General features: G+C 40.5%; 2 protein-coding genes across 3 annotated transcripts; one reads left to right on the top strand and one right to left on the bottom strand.

The window, feature by feature from the left end:
- The first annotated feature begins 72 nt into the window (after positions 1 to 72).
- Positions 73 to 10536, top strand: prmt9 (protein arginine methyltransferase 9). 2 transcript variants are annotated; one of them, XM_079338264.1, is made up of 13 exons: positions 73 to 587; positions 894 to 1093; positions 1232 to 1380; positions 1464 to 1700; positions 1865 to 2032; positions 2182 to 2284; positions 3018 to 3127; positions 3220 to 3412; positions 4323 to 4506; positions 5936 to 6614; positions 6684 to 6837; positions 9225 to 9347; positions 9904 to 10536. In XM_079338264.1, exons 2-13 carry the CDS (start codon positions 896 to 898, stop codon positions 10129 to 10131), a joined length of 2526 nt encoding a protein of 841 aa, XP_079194390.1. In that variant the 5' UTR covers positions 73 to 587; positions 894 to 895; the 3' UTR covers positions 10132 to 10536. The 2 variants fall into 2 exon arrangements, with proteins under 2 accessions (XP_079194390.1, XP_079194389.1); XM_079338263.1 differs by having other exon boundaries at positions 884 to 1093.
- A 106-nt stretch (positions 10537 to 10642) lies between these two features.
- Positions 10643 to 16105, bottom strand: tmem184c (transmembrane protein 184C). Its single transcript, XM_079338265.1, has 10 exons — positions 15524 to 16105; positions 14789 to 14919; positions 14658 to 14694; positions 14340 to 14545; positions 13052 to 13126; positions 12845 to 12938; positions 12589 to 12701; positions 12363 to 12462; positions 12109 to 12280; positions 10643 to 11999 (listed from the first exon to the last, which is right to left on the bottom strand). The coding sequence occupies exons 1-10, from the start codon at positions 15638 to 15640 to the stop codon at positions 11689 to 11691; spliced, it is 1356 nt and encodes a 451-aa protein (XP_079194391.1). The 5' UTR covers positions 15641 to 16105; the 3' UTR covers positions 10643 to 11688.
- Positions 16106 to 18424: the final 2319 nt, after the last annotated feature.

The raw sequence follows: 18424 nt of genomic DNA, 5'->3' as shown, positions 1-18424 counted from the left end.
TTGAAGTGTTCATGGTAGAGAACTATCTTGTTGTTTTGTGCTCTTTGATTGGGCTTCAAGATTAATTGGTTTCTTTGGGAACAAACGTTTGCTCTTCGACAACTGCTGTAGCATATTTAAGAATAATTAATTTAATTATTATTCAGATATTTTTTTAACAGTTAATACTTGCTGTTCTTGATTTGAAATATAATACATGTTAATACAGTTTTGAATGCGGAACCATTTTCTACGGTTGGATGTTTCTTACCGGGTTCCTTTGCACGCGGACGTGTTTATTTAACTGTAGACGCCGTGTTATTAGCAGATGTGTGATGAACACGTTTTTATGAGTTAGCTGCTGTTTCACTGATGCAAAACCTGCAATGCAGATAGATTTCACATTTGGATAATATCGTGCAGATTGTCGGACGGATTGTTGCGTTAGCTTAGCTGATGTCGAGATACTGCCAGCCGGAGGTTTACTCACAACGATGCTAATGATTATTTTTTATTTTTAAAAAAACTCAACTTTAATGTCAAAGTTTGCAAAACAAGCATAACCACTTCAACTGAACAGCAGTGATCTCTTCCGTCCTGAACATACAGTAAGTCAACTCAAAATGCTAGAAATGACTTTTTTCGATATTTATTTTTATTTTTTTTTACATTTTACTGTTAATTTTGAGATAATAATTATAATCATTAATATAAAGCAGCTCCAGAAGGTATTCAGTCTTTGGATTTTGATGGTCAAACCTCACTTTCCACCATGCTTGTCTCTTCCGTGCAGAAATGTTCCTCCGTCCTAAACATTGATTTTGCCATCTGTACGTCCTATTAGGAAAAGAAAATCTAATTATAAGACGTGGTTATATCCTAACACCCCCTTGTTTTTTTTTTGTTTTTTTAAGGGATGCCTAACGCGAACGCAAGACCAAAACATGGACGAAGACCCCGAAGGAGACGCCGAGAGGACCCTGCCAGGAATGAGCTGGTCTCCAGTTCTCTGGAAAGTGCTCAGCAGTGCCTCTTCAACCAAGACTATGGAACTGCGTTTGTGCACTACCTTCTAGTCCTCAACCTTGCACCTGCATTTAAGGACTTCGCCAAGGTAATGAAGACAATTAACGCTACTCATAACAAGTGACAAAAACTCTGAAGATATAAACATGTCACAGTGTTTTTGTTTTACTGCTGCAGAATCAAAAATGTTTTTTCTTTTTAAAAAAAAATCATATCCGACTTTTAGGAGTCTTTCAGGTTCACTCTCTTTAAATGGACAGAAGAGCTGGACTCTGTGGGACGCATTCAGGACCTCTTTGACTGTTATGAACAAGCGCTGGAACTGTTTCCTGCTGATGAGGTTATTCTTAATAGCATGGGGGAACACCTCTTCAGGTATTAGCACTTCACCCCCGTCATAGCGAGCCAAGAAACAGTGTTGCACAACTATTTATACACACTCCTTTTATCTCCTCCAGGATGGGCTTCAGAGACGAAGCAGCAGGTCATTTCCATAAAGCCTTGAAGCTGAGACCTGACTTCCGGGAAGCCAGGGAGAATTTCCACCGTGTGGCCAACTGGCTGGTGGAGCGCTGGCATTTTTTAATGCTCAATGACCACGGGAGGAACCTGAAGTACCAGCAAGCCATTCAGAAAGCTGTTCAGAGCGGCTGCAACACTGTACTTGACATAGGTACTGGCACTGGCATCCTTGGGTGAGATATTTTACATTAGAACTTCAAACCGTATTTTCAACCCAAACTAGAACTTATTGGTACAATATCTAGGTTTGTTTGTGTCTTGGTTTCTGCTTCAATACGACCTGTGTTTTAATTTGTGGGTATTTGTGTCTTGATTTCCATTTTCTCCCGTTGCAAAGTATGTGTGCTAAAAAGGCAGGGGCGGCTGAGGTGTACGCCTGTGAACTGTCAAAGACCATGTATGAACTGGCCTGTGAGGTGCTGACAGCCAATGAAATGGATGGGAGCATCAAAATCCTCCATATGAAATCTCTGGAGATGGAAGTACCAAAGGACATCCCACAGAGGTAGAATATCTACCAAAACGTATTAACATTCATCTTACAATGGCTTTTATTCACATTCAAATCAAATTCAACATCTTTGCACATATTCAGACGTTCAGTAGTATTCCTCATGATTTTCCACACTGTGTCTCGTATCTTGTTTCTCTCAGGGTGTCGCTGGTGGTGACAGAGACAGTGGATGCAGGATTGTTTGGGGAGGGCATCATCGAGAGTCTTATTCATGCCTGGCATCACCTCCTGCTACCTCCACAGGTAACTTGGATTATTAAACAAAAGCACAAGCCAAAAGAACAGAAGTGCGCTCTCTCTCCTGTTGTCGCATTGCAATATTCATATTTTTCTTTTCAGTTCTTGGCACCCAAAATCGATCGATGTTTACAGGATGGAAAACCTGTTCAAAGTTGTTGTCGCACAACGCTCAGAGACATGGGGTTTGAATTAACGAGGCCAGAACTGTGTCGTCATTCAGGTTGAGGATATGGGTGCACCCAGGCAACAAAAGCAATCGATAACAAATAAGTGTTATCTTTTATTTGTTGAGCGCTTTTCAAAATCTATCCAGTGCAGACGCATGAGGGTTAGTGAAAACCGGGTCATCCTAAATTTAAAATATTATAACACATTTTTGAAACTGAAATACTCACAATTCCTTGTTAACACAAAGAAACACGTTGTATTCATTGTGGCTTGTTTCAAAATGTAAATCCCCTCTTCTTAAAAGGGTAAGAGCCTTTTTTTGTGACATTAAAGTTGTGAGCAAACCTCCTGCAGTTAACTGTAAAAGCTGATCAAATCCAGGCAGAGGACACGAATGGTAGCCAAAAGGCTAGCGCTAACTTTACTGAGCCACTCACCTGGCCTTTCGGGGGCCCAGTCATTTATGTGGGCGGGCCTGCTTACAGTTACTGACTCCACCTTATTAAAACAAACAAATATATCAGCTTGACTTCATTTTCATGATTGTTCATCATGTTTTGTCCTAAAGAAAGGGGAGAACGAGTTCAAGGAGCAGTCAGCAACAGGACGGGTCATCCCAGCTGGAGCCACAGTGTTTGGAATGGCTGTTGAGAGCCTCGAGATCCGCAGGCATCACAGGTAAGCAAAAAGAAGAAAGAGCTTTTTAAGGGAGTGACATAGTGTGTTTAAACCTTTAACAAGTTTTTTTTTTTTTTTTTTTGTTTGGACAGATTTTGTGGGTCAGAATTGGGAAGTCTATCCATGGCTGCAGCAGGGGAGCTCCGCAGCCCGGTGAGCTGCAGCGCTGAGCCCGATGAGTCCATGGAGCCGTACACCACAGAGCGACTCAGCAGACTGCCAAAAGGATACAAAGCTCTCACGGAGCCATTCACTGCCCTCCACATCGACTTCAACAACGTGCAGGTGAGCACAAACGGGGACGCTAACTTTTCTTAGTGTCTGATTATGCAGCCGTGGGGGGAAATCCTACAACTAATTTTGTGTATTTGTGGCCTTGAGTGAAGCCTTGTGTTGCCAGTAACATCATTAATTCACCTGGCCATATGTCTTTTGAAAACCATTGAAACAAAATAATTGGCCTCACAGGGGGGGGGAACTATTGCACATCAGTGACCACTTATTATTTAGTTCAAGGCCTGCAGAGATTGTTGCCTGATTTATTAGCTTTGTGCATCAGGACGCACTGGCAGATTGAAGAGACAAAATGTATCTGCTCAAGCTTACCTGTAGGATATTTTGTTGATATAAAAATCACTCGGAATATTAATCCACAAATGTGCCGCTGGGGCGATCAGACAAACAAAGCCTTACATCAGTGACACAAGGACTTAGCACGATGTCAATGCGCTTCGCGTCAGCTTTTGATGAAAGAAACAAGTTATGAGTTATGGGCTCATAACTTGAAGTCTTAATCAAGTGTAATTAATCATCAGGAGGAGAATGAAAACAGAGCTTGAGTAATACAGATTTAATTTTTTCAATCAAGAGCTTCAGATTGAAATCCTGTTTGAAGGAGCATTTTTTGGTCCTCAGGCTTTAAACAGGTTGTGCTGAACAGTAACAGAAGGCCTTGACATATTCTGAATGAGGAAATGACCATTTATTTTTGTGTGCGTTTCTCCTCGTGAAATTACAGAAAGTAGCCCATCTGGTTTTGGACTTGAGCTTGCATAGCGCTTTCCTCCTCTTCTAGTCATATTGTTATTGTTTCACGCTCATCTCGTTTTAAAACAAAGCTTTTATTTTGTATTTTTTGACCCTAGGAATAACACTTATGTCTGCTCCTTACCTGTTCTTTCACGGTCACCTGTAGGAACTAGAGGGGCTGAGCTCCAGACCGGTTCAGCGGATCTTCCTGCCTGTGACTCAGGAGGGGGAGCTGGATGCTCTGGCTGTCTGGTTCCAGCTCCACCTGGACAAGGAGAGCAGTCTGTCTACTGGACCACAGGAGGACACCTGCTGGGAGCAAGCCATCTACCCAGTCCACATCACCGACGGTGAGACTCATAATGCCTGCTGACCAAATGCAGAATCTATTTGAATGAAGTGTATGATTGTCAATCCATCACAGCGTGTTTGAAGTCATTTAAATGTTCTGAAGTGTCATCATGACTGAACGACGCTCTGCTCTCTTCCTTTAGCCAGTTTATCGTGCATTTCCATGTTCCATCAGAGGAGGGCAGTATTTCTTCTGGATTACATACAGTAACATTTGAATCTGTGTTCATACCAACAAAGCTTGTTTTCAGACGATAATCCCCTCCACAGTTTGATTGCAGCATTCAGTGGGTTTTGGATGAAAGTTTCAGACGTTTCTTGTTGATCTTACTGGGAAAATAGTGAGGCTAACTTCAGATAACGACAGGGTGGTTAAATAAGGATTTTTATTCAGAGTATGACCTTTTCTATGAACCACAGCAGTCATGTGCTGATGAACGCACATTTTAGAACATGCTCTGTTCAATATTTCTTCACATTTATATTATGTACTGTGTAAGAACAACATCCATATTTTCCCCAGGGATAATCGCGGTATTTCTGATTTGAAAGTCTATCATATATATCGTATAAGTTTTAATTAGTTGAACTAATTAATTCAAAGGGTGCCAAACGTCTGGTCCCCCTTTTGCTTCTGTACCGGGCTACGGTGAAGAAAATAGGGCCTGACATGAGGTGACATGTTCCAGTTGGCGTTGCAGTTCATCATCTGTCAGACGGAGCTCAGCAGCTCTTCACCGCGCCGCTAATTGGCGACGGCGGCGTCGAGGGAGCCGCCACCTTTCCCGGTGATCGCCAACATCCGTTCCCCCAAGTTTGCCGTGACGTTGCGCGCCATGATCACCGATGACACTCTTTAGTGTTCATGAAATTCTTATAGGCGATAAATATGCATCTTCCCCAAAAGCCTCTGACGAGTCGCGGCGCTGTCATGAAGACGTGAACAGATGTTATTCCTGCGGGGAATCCTTTCTGTGCGCCCCCTCCCGCCCCAATTCACCCCGTTCTCTGAATCTCATTTCTCTGTCGGGCTCCGTCTTACTCTCCACGTCTCCTGTCTCTTTTTTTTTTCTTCTTCTTCTTCTCACCCTCCCTTAGTCTGGCTTCTTCCTTGTCCACTGTATTTCATTTTAAAAGCCAGTTTAAAGCCATCATACATTTACTTATATTTATTTACTCTACTTATATTTACATGCTAAATAATATCAGAATTGTTTACTTAATTGTCTGTATTTATTATGCTCTTTCTGTCAGTGCTAAAAACAGTTTTCTCATTTTCCCCTCCTACAGTATCATTCTTCACTCGTTCTTGAATTTGTAAATGTTGCCTAAGCACGAACATTCCCTAAATTCAACAGTCTCTAAACGTCAAAATGATCATATAAAGTAAGGCCATTTCTATGTTTCTTTTCTTTTGTTCCTTTTCAGGTTTTGTCCTGAAACCTCAAGACGAGCTGATTGTCGAAGTCTCCTGCAGAGATTCCTTCCTCAGGCTCTGCAGCGTGGCCGTGCTGAGAGACGGCCACGAAATCGGTCTAGACAAGCCTCTACATTCCCCGCGTCCTGAAAACCCCATCTCAACGCAAAACCCAGAGGCAGAGCTGTGCAGCGCACTCGCCTGCCTTCAGACTGACCAGGATAAAACCAAAGAATTCTCCATGCTGGAATGTGCAGAGATGGCGCTCCTGAACAACCAGGATTACCATCAGAGTTTTTGCACCGCGTTGGGCAAACTCCTCTCTCATCTGAAGGTTCAATACCAAACCCAAGAGCCAGGGGCAGATGTTCAGTCAAACCCCAGTGACCTCTATGTCCTGGATGTGTCCGAGGGCTTCTCTCTTCTCTCCCTCATCGCTGCCAGTCACGGTCATGTAAAAGCGTACAGCTCTGTGGAAAAGAAAAAGCAACAGGAAGTCCTGAAGAGGCTGGCTGCTTCGAATAACATCCCAGAGAAGCAGTTAGAGTTCTGGCTCAACCACACGGAGGATGAGCAGGGGATGTTGAAGCGGCCGTCCAGGGAGAAGCTGTGGAGCGCAATCATCCTGGACTGTGTGGAGACCTGTGGCCTCATTAGACAGAAGCTGATGGAGAAAGCTTCACTTGCCAGGTAAGGGTTTATTCATGGGCGCTCTCAGTGCTTTACGTCGGTGTATTTCAAAATGTGATGCGTCCTCAGGTGTCTGCTAGAGGAAGGAGGACGTATCTTCCCAGAGAAGATCGTGGTGCACGGTATGCTGGTGGAATCGGACACTCTGCTACTGGAAAGTGCAGTCCAGGGTCAGGAGCCGACACTGGGATTCAATATTGCTCCTTTCATCAACCAGTTCACTGTAAGTTCTCATACTAAAGCTCCATGTACCCAACTTTCCCCTTTCAAATTCTTTACATGTGTAAACCTTTATTCCTTTATTGTTAATGGTCACTTTTGATAAGACAGACCACATATGACTTTTTACATTTCATCCTGGCCTTAAATATATAGACAGGTGAAGGCTTTCCTTAGCAGACAAACAGCTGAAAATATTGTTCCTCTGTATTTTCTACAGAAACATTTTGAGCAAAACACAAGAGAGCGATACGTTCATATGTAAATAGTTGTTGAACATTATTTTAGTCTACTTTTCTACCAGTCTTACTCAAAAAGGCTGCGTGTTTGGCATGTCTAAGGTATTTAAACTGTGTACTCCAAACCAGTGGTGATTTGTGCAAAACAAAAACAGCATCTAATAAAAATCTCTTTAAGAGGTTTATGACATAGTTTAACTGTGAACCTCTGATTGCTATAAACTGAGGATCTAACAATCCAGTCTGTTATAAGTTTAGATTTATAAGTTCAGGCGACATGACCTGGTGATAAAGGAAAGTCTCGAGGTGGTTTATTGCAGATACCTGTTTTTTCAGTGTTGGTATTATTTCTTACTATTGAGCAAAGTGTCAAAATCCAGTCAGTGAACCACTATTTAGCAGTTCTCTTTCACCAGCAGTGTCCTAAACTGTTTGGATTATAACATAAGTGTCAAACATTTGAGTGGCAAATTCATTCTCTTTTTTTCCACAAGTGTGTGATAACCGCATTTCAGGGATCAAGACAAACGAGTTTGTATCTTTTAGCTCGACAAATCAAACATAGATCTCAAAATGAAGATAACGGCCGATGTGTCAGTATCAGATTTTTTTCTTTTCCCCCTAATATCTGTATCGGTATCGTCACCTCATTTCGGATTGAGCAGATATTTCTGGTTTGTTTAAACCATGGTTTGTAACATTAATAATCTGTATTCATAAAGATTAAGAAAATGAATGAAAATATCATAAATCCTGAACGCTCGTAAAAATATTCAAAAATGAGTTAGTACTTTGAGACGGTTTTAAAATCAGTCATTCACACTGAAGAACACTAACAGACATTGTCTAACAGTGACTCCTTCATTCTTCTCGAATCCAGTTGCAAAATCTTCCTTTTGTGCGTCTCAGACCACGAGGATCTCGTATTCCGTCTCATGTTCCTGATGCAACCGTCAATATTGGCATATTCCACACGCAGTATTCTGTGTTTGTACGCTTGCATCATTCACATTCAAAGTTCGCACATTAGTTGCAATAAGATGCCTGCGGGTTTTGTTAAATGTGATTGACATATCGTGCAATACTATAAAATGAAAAAAAAAAAAAAAAGGTCTCTGAACAGATTTAACTTGTCTTATTTCATCAGTCCATCCATTCCACTCTTCTTCCAGTTGTTTGCTTTCGTTCTCTATACAGGTCTTTTGTTCAACAAGGTATTTCTCCTGGAATACTAAGGTCCAGGGCTGTGCTTTCTTTTGTGCACGCCTCTTTGATGTGTGCTTCCCTGCTCAATTTAAATCGCAGTGAAATCCCTTTTGAATTATTTTATTTTTCTTTATTTGCTCTGGAAATTATTTATTTCTTTTTTTTTTTTTTTTCTTGTTTTGTTTTCCAACATCATGTCTGTGCTCTAATTCTGCAGGGCCCCATGGGGACGTGGGTCGTTTGTTTTAACAGATGTTGTCTCAGTGGAGGACACTTTCTAGCACAACTGTCACACAAACGCACAGCCTGGCCCAACACATTCCTACCTGAATCCATCAGTACACATTACATCAAGCACATCAAACGGTGGGCTCCGAGGAAGTGTGACAGGGAGGAGGAAAGAATCTTTTTGTTCTGCACTAAAAGAAACGCTGACACTTTTTAGGGGGTTCTTCGACTTTGACTTCTCCTTTAGCTTTCGCTGTGTCCTGTTTTTCATGTCTGAAAGAGTTGGACAAGGTAGATTAGTTTCCAAACAATCTGGGATTTAGTGATTATCCACTGACTCTACAAATTCAAAGGGGTTTGTGTGAAGAAAGCCAGCAAAGTCTTCGAAAAGGTTTTCTTTTTCTGGCTTTAGCCCTTTTTGTAAAGCCTTTGTGAAAAGTATGTTGCACCAGTAAAATGATTTGTAAGTTGTACATTTAAATGAGACATTGTGCTTCCATTTTTTCGGGTGATTTTCCGTACCTTTTCGTGGACAATGGTTGCCAACTTAGACATCAGGAGCACCGGCTTCGTGTTTAACATCACTGTCAGACCTAACTAGCCTGTCCTCTTTGGTCTCTTAGGGCTTTTCAAAGCACTTAAAATACTTACGATAAAGTCCTTGTTGTTCCGTTACGAACAGTTTATTAAATCGATGTAAATCTCTTTCATCCTTCAGGTACCGGTCCATGTGTTTTTGGACTTTTCCACACTGGAGGGCAAGCATCTCAGTGAGTCTGTGGAGCTCTTTGTTCTCAACCTCATGGACGCGCATGCAAACTACACCAACAGAGAAGTAAAGGTAAGACGTAACATTAACGCTACGGGATTTCTGCGTACGTGATTCACTCAAACTCTTCCAAAATGTCACCTTTTTCTTCTTTTTTCTTTCTTTAACAATTTCAACTTAAAAAAAAAAAGATAGTGACAAGTCACACTCATTTAGAGACGCATTAAACTCCCTTTCACAAACGTGTTACTTTGCTTTACCTCCCCAACACTGTATCAATAAACTTAGCTCAATCCACAGTTTTTTGATTCCGGAGTTATGTTCCTGTATTTCAGCTGTTAAAAGTTTAGGAGCATTTAAAAAGGTGTGTTTATTTGTTTTCGTGAGGCAATGTGAATTTATTCCTTTGAAGCTGTGTCCACAGAGCTCATAAATATTAGATGAGAAACTAAAAATAGCTCACTGTTCTAGGATTTGTTCTTTGTATTGCATGTGTTAGTATTTTAAAGTTAGCAGCAAAACCAGACTCGTGACTTACAGGAAATTGGTTCTGAGAAAAGTCTATTCACAGCAGACCATTCTTTTGTAACATTAAGCAGCTTAACGTCTTTGGTCCCTTTTTTTCCAGGTCCAGGTCACGACTGCAGGAAGAATAACTGCAGTTCCCTTCTGGTACAACATCTACCTGGATCAGGAGATCAGCGTCAGCACCCTCAGCAACAACTCTCACTGGAAGCAGGCGGCTGCCGTGCTGCAGCAGCCGCTGGAGGTACAAGCCGGGGACTGGGTCTGCCTCCATGTGAAGCTCCACAAGAGCACCATCTCCATATCAGCCCGTATAGAGAATACCCCCTGATCATTGGAGCAATAAACTTCTACATTAGTTCACAACTAGTTGTATTTTGTTTCTTTGTGCCTCAGTGACATAGTGACAAACTTGAATACAAAGCATTTCCTGAAAGATTGACCATATACAGCGTTATTTTTTAACTCGATACCACATCTTTAAAAGTGGATCTCTATAAAGTTAAAACCACATCTTTAAAGAACCAGTACTGAGTCATCACCATCACAAATTTTAAATTCCAAGCTTTCAAATTGTGCAAAATATGTCAGTACTTTTCAAATGTGTACTCATATGTACCTTTGCAAGTTGTCATATGGGTATATATAGTATGGACATTACAGTGGAAACTGTATGTATGGGTACACTTGCTTTTGTAAAGGTGTTTGTTAGAATAAATAAAAACTATTGAACAATCAGCGTGTGACATTTTCCCCATACATTCCAGAAGAAGAAGAAAGTGTAGTTGTTTAAAAACGTAGTTTATTGAGGAGCCTGTCAGAGATGGAATTGGACTAAAATCCATCAGCTCTGATGTGACCCCGTCAGCTCAGTAAAATCAAATCCTATAAGGCAATGCAACATTCTCTAGCTGGATATTACACAGGTGATGCTGCTGATTTAATATCGTTTGATTTTTGTGACACAAACTGTTGTCCGACACTGTGCGTTAAACATGGATTTTTCCTGCACAAAGGATGGAAGTCATCACGACGAAAGAGCTTGAAAAACTCTTGAAAATGGCTTCTGTGCCATGATAGTAAGTAAATCATCCCAGAGTATGAATACTGATGCAGTGGATAAAGAAGCTCTACTGCACACAAGGCATGTGAGAAGACTACAGTATAGATATCAATGAAGAGTGAGCTGTAAGCAGTAAAGCACAAACAGGATTGAACTAGATTGTGCCGATTGTTCAGTTTGAATTACCTTATGATCTGATACTTTGGTGTTACCAACCTATGAAATTTAACTTGTTAGTGATGTCAGACTGGAAGACAAATCTCCCCATGTGCAAAGCTCCAACCTACTTGTTCCATGTCCTAATCGTGCAATTCAAATAATTGTTGCTTCTGCTCTTCTTGCTCAGTTTCTACACATCCTTTAGCCTTACAAAAAAGTCATCCAGACTCTAATGTGCTTTAAAATGGTGAATTTGCATTGACTTATTTCATCAACATCTGATATCACTTTAAACCAAAATAAAGTGAAGTTAAAGTAACTTTTAAAAGTTGCATATTTCTCTTTAGCGGCTATCTGACATCGTGACATGACTTAACGTGACCAAGACAATGGCTAAAAGTCTTTACTAATTAAAGGAACATGAGACCTGGCAGATCATAGGAATGGATAGAACTCCCCAGTGTGACACCAACGGGCATCAAATGCACTTTATCTACCAGTCAGTTAGTGCCATAACTTCACTGAACATTCATACCACTGTCACTTCTACTTTTACTTTTTAGTTGATCAGTACAGTCACGTCTGACAGAAAACAGTCAGGCTGAATGTGCGTCCTGCCCAAACACGTCTGGTAGTCTGTGGGTGACGTGAGAACTGAATGCTTGTCTAGGTGATCACGATGAGATCTGCCTCTGCTGGTTCTTTGGTTTGGTCGGTCCTTTCTCCTTCAGGGGTTTCTTCAGGTTGAGCCTCGTATTCTTCATCCCACAAGGCCGAGCTGAGTCCAGCAGGAGCTGACAGAGAGTGTGGTGCCAGGGTCCTGCCCAGGCCCTGGTACTGACCGTTGGGCGACACAGGGTTGGATGCTGCCTCTGTTATGACATCTTGGGACCCCTGAGAGAGCAGGCCAGACCGCTCTCCGTCATTCTCCGCCTCACCAAAGTAGGATTTCCTTGGACGACCCATGACTGTTCTCCCTGCAAGTGAGAATAAAAAAAAACAAGCTTTACCTCATTCCCCATGTTTAAGAACATTCAACAGATAAAGTGCATTTAATAAAAAAAAAGTACTCCAGACGGCACCTACCAACATTGCGGACTTGTTCAGTAATGTCTGCTCTGACATCCGAGATGTCCCACATTGCCATGAAAGAGTCAAAGCACGAACCCTCCTCGGCCTCCTGGATGTAAGGCTTGTAGGTGAAGCTGAAGTGATGAGCAATGGCTGCCAGAAACATCTCCACGCAGATGATGAAGTCCTGGGAATAAAACGGAGTCAAGTTGTATCAGACGCAACAAGTAGAAACTGCATTAAATCAGCACATGCAGTTATTCTTTTACCTGTAAGCCAGTCGCAACAGCCTCCACACTCTGCCATTCCCATGTATGCTTCTCCGAGATGATGCCCACTTTCACCAACAAAGCAATTAAAGCAGCCTGCCTAAAAGATTTTAAAGGGGGAAAATATCTCAGGATACACTGTAAACTGTACAAGCAAGGTCACTATGTAACTCTTGCAGAGCGGCTGTCCGACATTTCTTCTCAGTATGAACACACTTTAAATTACCAGAAAGAGACGAACACCACCATTTTGACACAAAGGAATTTGCCCACTGGTTTGATTGGACTCAGTTCCTCTCTGAGAGCTCTGTAGAACAGCACCAGGCAGTACATGGCGAACTAGAGCGAGAGCAGCAGAAAGACAGAGACATCTCATCGTGCTCCCAGGACCCCTCATACAATATATACTTTTCATAAAGGCAAATTACAATTAGGCTTGTTTGTTTCTTTAAAAAAAAAAAAAAAAGCAGCAGCAGTTTTACCAGCTGTGACATGTTGTTGAAGATGACCAGGTACGTCCATGCATTAGTTGAACTAAAGTTGCCTTCATCATACACTTCACAGAGCTGACAGATCCTTGGAGAGGGGAGAAAAACAGTCATTAGAGTCATAGAAAGCCGACAGTGAATAAAGAGCAGGGAGAGAACAGAATAAAAACGTGGAGTTCACTGAGAGCAGAGTCTACTTACAAGGCAATCACTGTTGTGACGGGTCTAACAACTGTGTACTGCAGCACTCCTAGTTTGCATCTCAACAGCAACACCCTGCAAAGCAGATTATAATTTCCATAAATGAACTTGTTTATTGTACTTTATACTTTGAGTGAGACACTTCTATTGAATAAAAACAATAACAGTAATATGAAATATGGTAGGCAAATCATCCGTGTATTCAGAACATTTTAAATTAAACCACACTGTCAATGGGCAGCAGGAGCTCAGTCTGTAGGGGCTTTGGTTTGTGAACCGAAGGGTTGGTATTGCCCCAGTTCAAGTTCAGACTAATAGGGCAATTAGTCTGGTCGCTGGAGAGTTGTCAGGTCACTTCCCGAGTTCTTCCGAGGCTCTGTCACTTGAGCAAGGCACACAACGAGCCAACAACTCCAGTGCGCTCCCTGCATGTGTAGTAGCCCAACTCTGACACCTCTCTACTAATGCATGTTCACAGGTCCTGTTTGTGCATGTGTGTATTTCAGGCCTATGCGTGTCCGAAGATGTCTCTCATAACAGAGTGGCAAACAAAAATTTCCCTCAGGGATTAATAAACTATGTACAATAAAAAATAAATACAACAGGCCTGCTGACTGGACTTAATTGATTTACGTCTTATATGATTTGTTTCTTGCTCATCTTTCAGGAAAGACGAGCTGATGTCCACAACAACAAAAAAAAAAAAAAAAAAAAAAACCTTTACTCTAAATTAACTGCACATGGGAAAGTTAACCAGTTACAGTTTTGACTGACTGAGGCTGGGCCAAAAGCTCATCACTGTAAATGATTTGTTTGCCTGATGTGCTGGGAAGAAAACATTTCTCAAAACATAAAAAAAAAACATGTGCCTCGAGACAAACTAAATCAAAGTTCAATCCTTTCATTTCCTTCATTCCTATTGTTTATTTTATTTTTTTTGCCGAACTATCAAAACTGAAATCCTAAAATGCTCACTATTTTTTAATGCTGGTTCAATTTCCTCATGTAAGCAATTCAAACTAACAGCAAGGAAATGAGAGTATGGCCATAAAACTTGAACAATGATTAATTTTACACCAAATTCTTTGTTAGAACTGGATGCACACTAAGCATTTGGATAGTTGAGTGATGTGTCAGCGGCCACAAAGTAAAGTGAACCACTCAAGCATTGAAAAGGTCCCACCTGATTTTCATGTAAATAATTCAATTCAATTCAAATAACTATTTGTCGCCAGGGGGGAATTCAAATCACTATTGTTAGAGTAAAGTATTTGTAAGGGAAACATACTCTCCCATTGGCCAGGGTGGACAGCAGCACAGAGGGGGCAGGTGTTTCTGCTGCTCCTGGACCTCCAGCATCAACACCAGACTCGGGTATTGATTTTCCAGATAGTTCAGCAAGAAGGTCATGAAGTTGTAGATGACATAGGCCTCGTAGCATTCTCTGCATGTGTCCACGTAAATTGCAATGCTGGGGTATTTTAACGCAATCCACTGCAAGATTTAAGAGAAAACAAAAACGGTCATTACATCAAGGGATATTTCATTTATGAAAGTTAAGGCATTCACTCAATTTTAGATTTACTAGATCAGATTAAGAACTCACACTGTCCAAACTGTAAATTGGGACCATCCATAATATCCTGAGAAAATCAGAACATAAAAAAAAAGGATAAAAGATGAATAAGCAGTTTAAGACGATTGTTCTTGGATTATAGCGACCGTTGGCATCTTCACCTGATTATAGGTTTCTGAAGCTCCGGCTGAGTGTAGTGAACCAGATGCTGCAGTATGCCCCATAATGATATAGGAATGGTCATGAAGACGAATATTCCAGCAATGAACCATGCTTTATAATGAATGCCAGCCTGGCATCATGACATAGAAAAACAAAGTTATTTAACAGCTTTTACCATGCATTCATGACAGGAAAAAGTTCAAATTAATGTTTGTTTTTTTATACACCTGATATGCAGTCAGAGTCAAGATCACCCAGACTCTTTATCAACAAAAAATATTATTTTCAAAAGTTTGACATTTGAATTGCTGACAGAAACATTATATATCATTTATTATAGCGCTTTCATTCAGACTCTTTTCACTCAGAAAAACTTAAGAAGGGATCTTCATAAGAATAGTTAAAATGAGTTCTTTCCCTTAAAGGGCCTAAATGGCTGAAAAAGGTGTTGCAGTGATCACTGCACTTTACTTAAGTTAATTTTCTAAATAAGTTAGTTATATAGTTGATCTGAAGTGAATGAGGTGGAGGGAATAATAAAATATCATTTGGATTGTAGATTAGTATTAAAATACATATCAATAGAAATCAATGCAACATTACTGGAGGGAATGACCTCAGAATCGTTAACTAAAGTGAAGTATTGGAGTATAAATATGCTAAAGTGCACTCAAACTCTGCATTCAAACGAACAAACACCATATATATCACTTCCAGTGACTGCTCGGACTGACCTCTGACTTCTGCAGCTCCCAGATACACAACGGCAGGACCACTAAGAGCAACAAAATGTAGAGCACGACGACAAGCGGCCGGATCCATCTCCTCCAGTTCCCAAAGGAACAAGGCATCCTGACATGAAGACGCTGAGAGGCCTTAGAAACTGACCAGAACTATTTCACCTGTCTAACAAACGCTGCTCGACACATTCACGTCCAGCTCCTGACAGATAACCAAAACAAACCTCTCAGCTGTGCACGCAAAGTTTCATTCATGAGGTACAAAGCTTTCGGATAATTACCAGCTCATATGACTTGATTTTATCATGCTAGCCTGTTAGCTAACGTTAGCTTCTCAGCTGTTTCACCATGTAAACAACAAAAAAACAGGTCACCAATCATGCTGTGCAGTTAAAAACATCTTATTTTTTTAACACGATAGAGTAGAACTACCGCTGGTTCGTCATTCGGTTTCCTAAATACAAAACAGAATCGTTTATTTGGAAGATCTGCGCTATTAAAAGTTTCCGAAAAAGTAATTGCTATTGAGTTTGCACTTCCTGTTTGGGGGGTTCGTCTGTAGAGCCGCCTACAAAGTGGAATGTGATTGGGTGAAGTGACGTATTTTAGCCAATCGACGAAGAGATAACATTTTCCCTGAATCAGTTGGAGCTGTTTGGTTGCTCTTCATTCTTATTGACCACATGATCTGTGATTCTACCAGCAGATGGCAATGTGAATTAACAATTACTGCTACACCAGACTTGTGTTTTGAACGCTATAAAAGAAGTTTAAATACAAGAATCAGACTGGCCTTATTGTTTTGTCATTTTATGGCCTTCTACTTTCTAAAATGATTTTTTTTCTTATTTGAATGACAGGTCTACAATGTAATTTCTGATTCATATAAGACTTGAACATAATAAAACCTAATAAAATAAAACCATTTATAGTAAGTGTATTTTGCCTACAGTAGAAAATAGACACAAAGCTCAGTGAAAGACGTATACAAAAGCAGCCATAAAAAACATGAGCAAACAGAGTTCTTGAGGTAATTCTGATTTGATAAATTCATTAATCATAGATACATCTATCTGTCTGTCTGTCTGTCTGCCTGCCTGCCTGCCTGTCTGTCTGTCTGTCTGTCTGTCTGTCTGTCTGTCGCCATCTGAACTTTCTTTGTACCTTTCTGCTGTTTGCACGTGTACATGCACATGTGTGAGTCTATTTAAGTCTGTGTGTCTTTGTGAGTCTTTGTGTCTTCTTGTAAGATGAGGGGAGGCAGAACCTTCCTTTCTGTGGCACCGTGTCTCCACTGCCCCACAGTCACAGAAATCACTGGTTGTAGCAGGACAGATTGTTCATGAATTTTGAATTGATCCTTTTGGCTTTTATGAATTAGAAATAGTCTTTGCCACAAGTCGTGTAAGCGAGTGCCATGGTGGATAGCTTGGAGGCATTACCATGCAAAGTAGCAAACAGGGTACAGTCGTGTAAGGGCCGGGTAGATAAACATATGTTGTGTTTGATCAGACCCAAAACAGATTTTAGCATTCTAAAGGATGTGGCGTCCGTTATGTCTCTCTGAATCAGAGCCATTATTGTAGGGTGGAGTAAGTCGAACAGTACGTGCCTTGCAGAAATAGTCGGGGTAAACAGAATGGATAGGTCTGAAGAATAGTAATAATCAATGCACAACAAAGGAGGAGACATACTGTCTGATTCCTGAGTTATAATGTATCAGCCAAAGTGCACCTCTTTTGTCAGAGGAATAAACAAGTCTGCAATTGTTCAACTATTACTAATTTATCTTAATACGTCAGCCACAGGCCTTTGTGTCAGGAAATGTTCAGACTCTCTGAGGGTGTTCACTTCAGTTCAACTGCTCCTAAACAACAACATGAGTGCATACAGAGTCTCTGAGTCTCTTTTTTCAAAAAACAAGAGAATTTATTTCTTTTACTTTGTTTACCTGTAGTTTCATTAAATAATGGTTCTTGGAGCATTTAACATATATTTGTCATATTCAACTCATGAGAAGATTTTTTTTTTAGATAGATAGATAAATGTCAAATTTGTATCTTTTTAATTTGATAATCATTATTAATGTATGTACTCAAATGTTAAAGGATAATGTAAAAATACATTCATTCAAAATTAAAGTAAAAAAAAAAAGGGAAACAAAAGTTAATTTTTATACCTCGCCCACATTTCCCATCATGAGCTCTCTTATCATGGGTATCATTTTCCAAGTTTGAAAATTAATTTTTACCAAAACTCTTTGTTTAAAATCCAGCTTGTTCTAGTTTTCTGAAAGGAAATGCCCTCTAAAGGTACTGTTACTATATTATCAACCAAATCTGAATAAGCTTTTCACTGAGAAGCTCTTAGGATCTTTGAGATACTTTATTATTTGTTTTTGAGCTTTATTCAATTCACTTCTGGCAAGATTTAAGGTTCCCACCAAATTCTAAAGAGCTCAAACTCCTCTGAGTCACTCTCACTCACTTTCCTCTCAGCTGCTGATTTCTCTCTTACTTCCCAGAAAAGCATAAACATGTTCCAACATATTTCACCCTAATATTGTTGTTGTTGTTGTTTTTTCATCCGGTTTCATTTAGCTGTGAAATGTTATAACATAGCAACCACTGATTCAAGCTGTTTTGTATTTACTCCGGGTAATTGTAACCTGATAGTAAGATGATTTCATATGAGGAACATGAACCAGTTTCATAAACTTTATGACCTGCCTGGGACATATCACCAACCCTCTAAAACACATAACAGGCCAACAACTGATAAAGCCACAGCTGCTTCACTGGTCTGTTGCTTTTGGGGGTACTGCAACTTTGTGTATAGGATTTCATGCCTCTGGTATTTGTCTTCTTTTGAAAGCTACAGTGTGATATTTGGTCA

The sequence above is a fragment of the Symphodus melops genome (genome assembly GCF_947650265.1).
Source record: "Symphodus melops genome assembly, chromosome: 2".
Classification (NCBI taxonomy): Eukaryota; Metazoa; Chordata; class Actinopteri; order Labriformes; family Labridae; genus Symphodus; species Symphodus melops.
Note: the sequence above shows the minus strand (reverse complement) of the source record. Positions and strands in the feature narration are given on the sequence as shown.